This window comes from Thalassophryne amazonica, chromosome 7 (assembly GCF_902500255.1).
Source record: "Thalassophryne amazonica chromosome 7, fThaAma1.1, whole genome shotgun sequence".
Taxonomy (NCBI): Eukaryota; Metazoa; Chordata; class Actinopteri; order Batrachoidiformes; family Batrachoididae; genus Thalassophryne; species Thalassophryne amazonica.
The window spans coordinates 1,022,234-1,034,361 of record NC_047109.1 but is presented as its reverse complement, the minus strand read 5'-3'; the positions used below and the strand labels follow the sequence as shown (position 1 = coordinate 1,034,361).

Genomic DNA, 12,128 nt, shown 5'->3' with positions numbered 1-12,128 from the left:
CTGATCTGTTAAAAAACATATTTTTAATATTTGCTGGAAGTAAATTGTTTATTGCTTTATACACAATTTGTACTGTTTGAAAATGAACCAAGTCTGTGAATTTTAAGAATTTGGATTGTAAAAATAGTGGATTTGTATGATCTCTATAGCCAGTATTATGAATAATTCTTATAGCTCTTTTCTGCATTACTGATAGTGATTGTGTTGTACCTTTATAAGTATTACCCCATACCTCTGCACAGTACTGTAAATATGGTAAAACCAGTGAGCAGTAAAGAATGCGGAGTGAGTTGTGGTCCAGAATATGTTTCGCTTTGTTTAGAACTGAAATGCTTCTTGACAGTTTACTTTGTATATGTTTTATATGAGTCTTCCAGTTTATCTTATCATCTATTATCACCCCCAGAAACTTATTTTCATGTACCCTTTCAATATCTACCCCCTCGACTTGTAACTGAACCTGTATGTCTGTATTACAATAGCCAAATAACATGTATTTTGTTTTACTTAAGTTTAATGATAATTTGTTTCTGTCAAACCATATTTTCAATTTTCCCATTTCTATACTGATCCTCCTCAGTAACTCCTGCAAATCCCCCCCTGAACAAAAAATGCTTGTGTCATCTGCAAATAATACTAATTTTAATATTTTGGAAACATTGACAATATCATTTATATAAATTAGAAACAGTTTTGGACCCAATACTGACCCCTGTGGGACGCCACAAGCATTGTCCAAGCATGATGATGTATATTCCCCCAACTTCACAAACTGTTTTCTGTTACTTAAGTAGCTTCTCACCCAGTGCAACACCAACCCCCTAATCCCATACTGTTCCAGTTTATTGATTAATATGTCATGATTAATTGTATCAAAAGCCTTTTTAAGGTCTATAAATATTCCAACTGAATGTAATTTGTGGTCTATGGCGTTTGTAATCTCCTCAACTGATTCTATTAATGCAAGTGATGTTGAACTATGTGCTCTGAATCCATATTGACTATCAGTAAGTAATTTATGTTTATTTATGAATTTGTCTAGTCTATTATTGAATAACTTTTCTAATAATTTGGAAAATTGTGGAAGCAAAGAAACAGGTCTATAATTTGTGAAGTGGTGTCTATCCCCAGTCTTATACAGCGGCACAACCTTAGCTATTTTCATTTGATTGGGAAATTTACCGGTTTGAAATGATAAGTTACAGATGTATGTTAATGGTTCTACAATCCATTCAATGACCTGTTTTACCACCACCATATCAATTTCATTTAAATCGGTAGATGTTTTATATTTACAATTATTCACAATGTCTATAATTTCATTTCCATCCACTGCTGTGAGGAACATTGAACAGGGATTTCTTTCTATGAGATTATTATCCCAATCCTCAGGTTGGGAATCGGGAATTTTTTCTGCCAAGCTTGGTCCAATATTTACAAAAAAATTATTAAAACCGTTGACTACCTCATCCTTATTTTCCTTCTTGACATTATTATCAATGAAATACTGAGGGTAACTCTGTTTTTTATTACCATTTTTGATAATGCTATTTAATATATCCCATATTCCTTTAATATTGTTTTTGTTATTATATAATATGTTACTATAATATTCCTTCCTACATACCCGTATAATATTAGTTAATCTATTTTTGTATTTCTTATATCTATTTTCTGCCTCTTTAGTCTTTAGTTTTATGAATTCTCTATACAGTGTATTTTTCTTATTACATGCATTTCGTAACCCTTTCGTCATCCATGGTCGAGCTTGGATTTTTTGTTTTCTGTAGTCTTGTTTAATTGGACAATTTTTATCATATAATGATGTAAATATTTGTAAAAAGTTTCATATGCACTATCAACATCACTTTCACTGTATACCTTTTCCCAGTTTTGCTCCTGTAAATCCTTCTTTAGTGTGTTCATGTTTTCCTCTGTCCGCACTCGCCTGTATTTTATTTTCTCCTCTGGCTGATTCCGCCGATGGTTTCTATTATAAACGATGAAAACTGGTAGATGATCACTAATGTCATTGATTAATAATCCACTCACAGTGTTATTCTCAATATCATTGCTGAATATATTATCAATTAAGGTGGCACTATGGGATGTAATTCTGCTTGGCCTGGTGATTTTTGGATATAAACTCATACTGTACATTATACTGATAAATTCATCTGTTATTTTATGCTTATTTGGATTGAGCAGATCAATATTTAAGTCACCACAAATGAATACAGTTTTTTGATTAGTTTTTGAGAACATTTTTCCCATACAGTCAGTGAATGTTTCAATACTAGATCCTGGTGCTCTATATATACAGCTGACTAATACATTTTTGCTTTTTTCTTCACATATTTCAATAGTTATACATTCTAATAAGTTATCAATCACAGTTGTCATATTGTCTACTATTTTATAATCCATGTTCTTATCCACATACACAGCCACTCCTCCTCCACTCTTATTTTTTCTGTTTACACAATTAAATTCATATCCATCCAGTTCAAAATCCATTCCTTTATCTTCATTGATCCATGTTTCTGATATAGCAATTATGTTAAATATTTTTTTAAACTGACTTAAATATTCTTTAATGTTGTTAAAGTTTGCATATAGACTTCTGCTGTTGAAATGGATTATTGATAATTTGTTATCCGTTTTAATGATCCGATTAAACTGTTCATCTGTATAATAGCAACAACTGTCATTGATATTTGAGAAGAAATTATTGTCTGGGTCTATATCGTGCTCCAAGTCCAGTACATTGTGGTCTGTGTATTTAAATGTTCTCAGTTCTACTTTTCCATGATCAGCAATCCTTTGAGTTATATCCTTCTTGTCTCCAGATGTAGATGAATAGGTAGTAGATGAATAGGTTCCTCTGGTCTGTGTCATGGTGTTGTGATGTGTTTGTGTCCTCATACCTTATTGGTCATATTTGTCCAGATCCTCGCTTTAAGAAACACTATTGTTCATATTTGTCCAGCTCCTCGATGTTCCTTATTGCCATGACTTTTGCTTGTTCTGGTGATCCGTTCAGTTTGATGAATATTTTACAGTTTGAAGTCCATGTGTGCTGGATTTTTCCCTGTTTCTTCAAGAAGCGTGCTTTCCTGGCGATGTCGGCATTCCGTTTGGTGAGATGTTCATTGATGAATACGTTTGTCCCTTTCAGTTTTCTTCCTTGTTTTAACAGTGCTGTTTTGTGTTTTCTGTTGATGAATCTCATGATGACGGTTCGTTTATCACCGTCATTTCTCCGGGGCAGAGGGTGGCACGCTTCAATGTTATTTAAATCCATTTCTATACCTTTAGATAGGAGGAAATCAGCAACCTGTTTTTCCACAGAGCTGACCTCCTGTTCACTGGGCTCCCCTCCGCTCTCATCTGTTACCGCCCGTGCGTAGGACCGTGGTTTGATGTGAAGACCTGTGATGATGACGTCGTTAATTCTGGTGTACTGCTCCAATTCAGCCACTCTGTTTTCCAGCTGCACCAGATGCCGGTCTTTCTCGGCATTCTGGAGCCGTAATGCCTTCACCTCCTCCACCAGATCCATGATTGATTTCTGTTGCTGCTTCACAACAGAAATCTCCTCTGATAAAAAGTCCAGAGATTTTTTAATATCGTCACCTTCCTCCGCTGTCAGAACCTTCTTAGGCCCCATGGTCGGCTTATGAGCAGCTTGTCGATCGCCGATGTTAACAGCCTGCGTTGTTTGTCACCGGGATGGATCTGCACTGCGCTGGTGCTGCGCGGCCTCGGTGTTTCCGCGCTGATGGATCCGCGGTGGCTGCACGAGGCCTCGGGGAAGCGGCACTCGTGACGCGCGGCTCTAATGACGCAGCGCGCGGCCTCAGTGAATTCACCACGTTGGGCCTCGGACGTTGTTGCTGTCCAGTCGCTGGGCTAAGTTGCCGGTTGAGGTGGTATTCCCACTGTCCGGGTTGGCAAACACCGGCGTGGCAGATGGCAACTACAAACACCACCTCTGAAAACTCAGGTACAAACTTTTTGCAGCTCGCTCTGACTACACGCAGCTCTGACTGACTGTCAGGAAGAAACCTCCAGCAGAACCAGGCTCAGGGAGCCTTCTTCTTTTTCCCTGTTTAATGGTCTGGATGAATCCGAGCTGTATTGCCTCCTACGTTTCTTAAGAAGTCAGTAAAGTGATTTGTTTGATGTTGAATCACTTTTTTAGCAGACTGTCCTCCTGCTGATTTATAAAACTGCTTTTTATGGACATTCTGCAGAACCATGTCTGTATTAGTCATGATTCCAGACAGAAACTGGGAATTTTTCCCATGTGACTTTGATGAGGAACAGCTTCCACAGGAAAACAGATTTAACCAGCAGCATTGTTTGTGAAGAACCACCGTCTCCCCCTAGTGGCTACTTTTGACAATGAACACGGTTAACGGTTTATAAAATGTAAGTACATCCATCTTCGGCACTCAAGTCATGTCTTTGAGCAGAGAACAGTGCTGTGTGTCTCTGCATCCAGAAAGTCCCTAAATGAGTCCTGGATGGCAACCACCCAGGCAGACAACTGGTCCATCCCCACCTCTCCAAAATAACATCTATCTGCTGTTGTCAGGTGAAGCGTGAGTGCGTCCTTGACCTTCTCCAGTCTCTGGTGTCCTCCACACTGAGGCAAATGCATGCTGGCAAATGTCCAGAGAAACTCACCACATGGACTAAATGTGGTGTCTGATGTTCCCTCACAGTGTCAGTGATCCTCCTCATCTAAAGCCTGGTTCACACGACAGGATTTTAAAATTATCTTTAGGTTTCCAAAACCTGAGAGACCACACACGTGAAGATAAAAAAACAATCATAGATCTGACAGGTTTGGTCTTCAGCCACATGGTAAAAACAACACCACCACACACAGATTTCACACACCAACATTCTCAGGTCAGACAGGAAATCTCGCAAAATCTCTCAAGATTAAACGTGACTTCAGAGTAAACAAACGGAGGTACTTTGTGGAGTAATTAAAACAGAGGGAAAAAAAAAAAACAAGACAAAAAAAGCGTTCTTCAACTCTCTGGGGCCGACGCCGTTGTATACGACGGCTAAGACCAAGCTTTACTAAATTATAAATAACTTTTTAATGATATGAGATAGAAACGTACTTTTTTTTGCTGAAAAGTTAACTCCGCGTACTTTCAAACCAGCAATCGGCCATCTTTGTACTCCTCATAGAAGCTGTGTGATGATGTGTGCAATGTGAGTGTCCAATCGGAATTGGTTCACCGTCGCATGGTTGTCCAAAATCCAATCATAGGGCAGATTTATCTCACGTGAAAAGCCAAAAATCTTTTCAGGAGTGATGTGTTACTAGTACTAGTACAAAGTACCTCCGAATAGCCCCCTGGGTGCTCCAATGAGTACATACTATTAGTACATACTCAGTGCGCCCCGCGCCATTACATACACGTGAAAGCTGCTTTAGGAGCAGCACAGAACAGTCCAAAAGAAGTTTGTGTTGTAACCTTTGTGTAATAGTAGACAGAAATTGCTTTGAGATGAAGACAAAAAAAAAAAAACAACGCATAGACCATTTTGTATATACAGTGGTCCCTCGTTTATCGCGACAGTTATGTTCTACAAATAACCCACAATAGGCAAAATCCGCGAAGTAGTCAGCGTTATTTTTTACAATTATAGACGTTATAAGGCTGTAAAACCTCTCACTACACACTTTTCTCAAACAGGCATTAACATTTTCTCACTTTTCTCTTTCAAAGTTCAAACCTTAGTAGAAAAATAAGACCAACCTGTTTTCAGGCCCAAACATTTGTTTGAGAAATAAAAATAGAACGTTTTCCTATAAATAATAATTATGATGGCTTTTAGAACTAACAAATTTAATTTTAACGATCAACCTATGAGGTTGAACACGTAAGAAATTATTAATAGTGACTGACCAGTATTTCACAGTTCCTCTGATCGCGCCTCTTCATCATGGCGCCACGCCGCAGCTTCTTTTTCCACTGAGTGACACCTCGGTGCAGGTGTCTTTTTCCAAGTGAAGAACACAGTTATGGGTAGTTGTTGGCGCTCTTTTTTCTTCTGGGCAAGAAGATTCTTATAAACAGACACTCAGAACACAATGCGCGTACTCTCTCTTTGCGGTGCCGCGACCGGCCTGGTTGATGAGGACGCAGAACACAACGCACTGTAAAAAAAAAAAACAAAAAAAAAAAACATGTAAAATTGGACTAAAAAAATCCGCGAAACTGCGAGGCCGCGAAAGGTGAACCGCATTATAGCGAGGGACCACTGTATTGTTCAAAATGTGCATTTTTGTTGTACAGTCCTTCACACAAGACCTCAAATTACCTTTATAAAGTGTCAAAACAGTTGTTCATTATAGTTTGCTGTGTGTTTTGAATAAATGTGTGTGGAAAATTATTTTCCGCTTCTCTTTTTTCTTTCTTATTTTTGTTTGTAAACCTTTATTACACTTATAAAACACAACAAAAGCATATATATTCTGACAGTACAGGTTGTCCTGAAAAAAAGAGACATAAAACTTGATTGTGTAATAAAACATTCATGCCAGGCGAGTGAACTGTCCAAAAAATGCCATCGGACCCCAGAGGTTAAAGGAGTGGAGACAGCGGGACCGCTGGACTTTCTGTTAAGTATTTTATTTTCTGCTCCGTGCATCCATCACCACGCTTTCTGATTGGCTACATGTCACATTCAGCAGGCTGCGTGCTCGTTTGTGGTCGGGGACACAACACACACTGCGATATCGGGCCAAATAAATCCAACATGTTGAATATCCCAGATTTGCGATCAAAGCGCTCCTGATGTCCTTCCGAGTAGATCAGAGCGCTCTGAACACACCACACACGAAAGGAATATCTGATACAATTATCTTTAGTGTCAACACGATTGTCGGGGCGTCCTTAAGATTGTCGGAAGGGGAAGATCGGGTCTGATATCAGCCTAATTAGGGCTGCAACAACGAATCAATAAAATCTATAAAGTTAGATTACAACAGGCATTGGCAACACATTGCGTCATCGATGCGTTGTGTCGAGCGATTATGGCGCCAGAAGCTGCTGGCCGCTTCTGACGCCAGTAGCGACCAGTGCACAGAGCAGATCAGATGCTGTTTTGTAGAAGAACTACACACTTAGAATATGGCAGAAGCAAGTAGAAGAAAGTCAAGACTTCAAAAGTGTGGGAGCACTTTACGTTAAACAACGCAAAGACGTTTGTTAACTGCAACATTTGCAAGTCAGACCTTGCATGGCACAGGCGTACAACGGTAATGATGCAGCATCTCAAACAAAAGCATATCGGAGTCATCAATGAGGAAGGGGAGAGCTCAGTGTCTGGGTAAGTTAACACATGTTTGTTTATTTTTGTGTAAGCAGTCGTAACGTCTCAGTATGACAAGTCAGGCAGTGATATGAAGCCTGACGGTTGGATCTAGTCAGGCTCAGGCTGTCTGCGCGTCTCCCAGAGCAGTGAGGTGAGAGGCAGAGAGTGAGAGAGAGGAAAAAAAAAGAAACATTAACAGCACCGACAGTTTTTTATTAATAGAGTATCTCGTCAATAGTTTTACATCCTCATTGAAGACAACTTTGGATGCTGTAGCTCCTCTGAAAAAGAGAGCTTTAAATCAGAAGTGTCTGACTCCGTGGTATAACTCGCAAACTCGTAGCTTAAAGCAGATAACCCATAAGTTGGAGAGGAAATGGCGTCTCACTAATTTAGAAGATCTTCACTTAGCCTGGAAAAAGAGTCTGTTGCTCTATAAAAAAGCCCTCCGTAAAGCTAGGACATCTTTCTACTCATCACTAATTGAAGAAAATAAGAACAACCCCAGGTTTCTTTTCAGCACTGTAGCCAGGCTGACAAAGAGTCAGAGCTCTATTGAGCTGAGTATTCCATTAACTTTAACTAGTAATGACTTCATGACTTTCTTTGCTAACAAAATTTTAACTATTAGAGAAAAAATTACTCAACCATCCCAAAGACGTATCGTTATCTTTGGCTGCTTTCAGTGATGCCGGTATTTGGTTAGACACTTTCTCTCCGATTGTTCTGTCTGAGTTATTTTCATTAGTTACTTCATCCAAACCATCAACATGTTTATTAGACCCCATTCCTACCAGGCTGCTCAAGGAAGCCCTACCATTATTTAATGCTTCGATCTTAAATATGATCAATCTATCTTTGTTAGTTGGCTATGTACCACAGGCTTTTAAGGTGGCAGTAATTAAACCATTACTTAAAAAGCCATCACTTGACCCAGCTATCTTAGCTAATTATAGGCCAATCTCCAACCTTCCTTTTCTCTCAAAAATTCTTGAAAGGGTAGTTGTAAAACAGCTAACTGATCATCTGCAGAGGAATGGTCTATTTGAAGAGTTTCAGTCAGGTTTTAGAATTCATCATAGTACAGAAACAGCATTAGTGAAGGTTACAAATGATCTTCTTATGGCCTCGGACAGTGAACTCATCTCTGTGCTTGTTCTGTTAGACCTCAGTGCTGCTTTTGATACTGTTGACCATAAAATTTTATCACAGAGATTAGAGCATGCCATAGGTATTAAAGGCACTGCGCTGCGGGGGTTTGAATCATATTTGTCTAATAGATTACAATTTGTTCATGTAAATGGGGAATCTTCTTCACAGACTAAAGTTAATTATGGAGTTCCACAAGGTTCTGTGCTAGGACCAATTTTATTCACTTTATACATGCTTCCCTTAGGAAGTATTATTAGACGGTATTGCTTAAATTTTCACTGTTACGCAGATGATACCCAGCTTTATCTATCCATGAAGCCAGAGGACACACACCAATTAGCTAAACTGCAGGATTGTCTTACAGACATAAAGACATGGATGACCTCTAATTTCCTGCTTTTAAACTCAGATAAAACTGAAGTTATTGTACTTGGCCCCACAAATCTTAGAAACATGGTGTCTAACCAGATCCTTACTCTGGATGGCATTACCCTGACCTCTAGTAATACTGTGAGAAATCTTGGAGTCATTTTTGATCAGGATGTGTCATTCAAAGCGCATATTAAACAAATATGTAGGACTGCTTTTTTGCATTTACGCAATATCTCTAAAATCAGAAAGGTCTTGTCTCAGAGTGATGCTGAAAAACTAATTCATGCATTTATTTCCTCTAGGCTGGACTATTGTAATTCATTATTATCAGGTTGTCCTAAAAGTTCCCTAAAAAGCCTTCAGTTAATTCAAAATGCTGCAGCTACAGTACTGACGGGGACTAGAAGGAGAGAGCATATCTCACCCATATTGGCCTCTCTTCATTGGCTTCCTGTTAATTCTAGAATAGAATTTAAAATTCTTCTTCTTACTTATAAGGTTTTGAATAATCAGGTCCCATCTTATCTTAGGGACCTCGTAGTACCATATCACCCCAATAGAGCGCTTCACTCTCAGACTGCAGGCTTACTTGTAGTTCCTAGGGTTTGTAAGAGTAGAATGGGAGGCAGAGCCTTCAGCTTTCAGGCTCCTCTCCTGTGGAACCAGCTCCCAATTCAGATCAGGGAGACAGACACCCTCTGTACTTTTAAGATTAGGCTTAAAACCTTCCTTTTTGCTAAAGCTTATAGTTAGGGCTGGATCAGGTGACCCTGAACCATCCCTTAGTTATGCTGCTATAGACGTAGACTGCTGGGGGGTTCCCATGATGCACTGTTTCTTTCTCTTTTTGCTCTGTATGCACCACTCTGCATTTAATCATTAGTGATCGATCTCTGCTCCCCTCCACAGCATGTCTTTTTCCTGGTTCTCTCCCTCAGCCCCAACCAGTCCCAGCAGAAGACTGCCCCTCCCTGAGCCTGGTTCTGCTGGAGGTTTCTTCCTGTTAAAAGGGAGTTTTTCCTTCCCACTGTAGCCAAGTGCTTGCTCACAGGGGGTCGTTTTGACCGTTGGGGTTTTACATAATTATTGTATGGCCTTGCCTTACAATATAAAGCGCCTTGGGGCAACTGTTTGTTGTGATTTGGCGCTATATAAAAAAATTGATTGATTGATTAATGTTGTCAAAGTCCTACCATCGACATTAACGCTTGTCCAATTGTCCGGGACAAGTGTAAAATGTGATCGGACAAGTAATAGCTCTAAATCGTTGTCCGACTGGACAAGTGGCATTTTTTTTTTTTTTTTGGTTTAAAACGTTCAAATTCTTCTCGCACAACTGGCCAGCCGCCCCCCCCGCAGACAGAGAGCCGAGCAGCGTCAAAGTCTTCACATAAAATGAGCTCCTTCTGCTTGTAGAGCTCCAGAAATTCATTTATAGGCTTTATTTTACAGTTAAATGTCTTCATGTTTCCAAAGTTTGCTCAAATACACACACAGAGAGGGGGGGGAGCGAGCGAGAGAAAGAATATGTGGGATGAGTCATGTGTGTCTATATAAAAAAAAAGTTGATTGAAGTTGATTGATTGATTGAGTCATTGTGAAATGACCACAGTTTACAAGTTATACAGAGAATGTTGCACATATGAGTCAGGCTACAGTTTTTGATTTAGGTTTTATGGTTAACTGGTTATGCTAATTGCTCATTTGCAGCAATAAAAATACCTCTTTTTTCACCATATATTTTATAACATTTACATGTTTCAATGTTAAATGGACTGCATTTATATAGCGCTTTTCCATCTGCATCAGATGCTCAAAGCGCTTTACAATAATGCCTCACATTCACCCCGATGTCAGGGTGCTGCCACACAAGGCGCTCACTACACACCGGGAGCAATAGGGGATTAAAGACCTTGCCCAAGGGCCCTTAGTGATTTTCCAGTCAGGCTGGGATTTGAACCGAGGATCTTCTGGTCTCAAGCCCAACACCTTAACCACTAGACCATCACCTCCCCTATGTCCTCCTCAATGTTGTTTTATGGCAACTCAGCCCTTTGATAAAGCAATGCCATTTGAAATAATTATTTTTGTTCTTTATTATAAACTGTTTTATTCTTTATTATTTTATATTTCAACAGCCAAGGGACATTTAACAATTTGTTGATTTTCAAGTATTTTAAGTTTTCAAATAATGTTCTATTGTTAAATAAAGTGATATAAGGAGAGAAAAATAGTTTCCCCGGCACATTTTTAAAAAATTCCCCGCTAATCCGATTAATCGTGTCGAAACCCCATCAGATTAATCGATGATCCAAATAATCGTTTGTTGCAGCCCTAGGCCTAATTATCCTGCCGTGTGAACCCGGCCTAAGTCTCACTAAGTAACCGTTCATTGGAGACAAAGTCATTCCAGTGGGAGCCAAAGATCCTCCACAGAAACCTGATACCAAAGACATCCGGTCATCAGCATAAGGTCAGTGGTTACGTTCAGAGCTCACAACTGTCCAGGAAAACTGGAAGCACCAGGTCCCTAAAGACTTGGACCTTCGTTCTCCTGCAAAGATGTCGGCATCAACAGACACCTCTGACCTTTGGCCTCATGACCCTATAAGACCTACACACTGTTCTATTCAGTTCTATTGAAAACAGTCTATTTGTTCTCCATGTTAATTTTAATTAAATAAGACCATAAATATAATATAGTAATAGTGCAGAACACGAGATGATCATGCTGAGTGTGCACCTACGAGCCGGTTAATTATTTGACCAGGATCATTTCACATAATCTGGTCATCAGAATAATGACTTCAAGATTATGTGGAATCAACAGAAACAGAAAATAAACAGTATTTGTGCAGATGATCTTCAAGAGGAAGGATAAACATGTTTCATGGTGTCAAGACATTCCAAAGTGATGAATTTTACTGACTTTTACCAGCTTCCTCTCTGATTGACTAAATTTCATGTCTTTCCGTCTGACCTGTGACAGCAGCTTCTTCAGGAGCTGAGCGATGGCCGGGTCTTCGGGGGTCGGGCATTCTGGAATGGACCCCATGCGTTTCTTCTGTCGAAGCAGCAGGTGGCGAAACAGGCTGGCAATGTCTTTGGAGCGCAGGGCGTAGTCAAAGATGGAGCGACTCACCGGCTCCTTGAGCACGCTCAGCAGCACCAGCTCCTTGTCAATCTGACGAGAGCAATGGGGAAGATGACGACGGCATGGTAAAATGACGGTGAGGCTTATGATGAGGGGGTGAAAT

General features: G+C 39.7%; 1 protein-coding gene across 1 annotated transcript in view; it reads right to left on the bottom strand.

Moving 5' to 3' along the window:
* pik3r4 (phosphoinositide-3-kinase, regulatory subunit 4) overlaps positions 1 to 12,128 on the bottom strand; it is a 67,120-nt gene that overhangs the window by 33,846 nt on the left and 21,146 nt on the right. Inside the window, 1 exon segment of the mRNA XM_034173703.1 lies at positions 11,852 to 12,055. Within this exon segment, the coding sequence (XP_034029594.1) occupies positions 11,852 to 12,055 (204 nt within the window).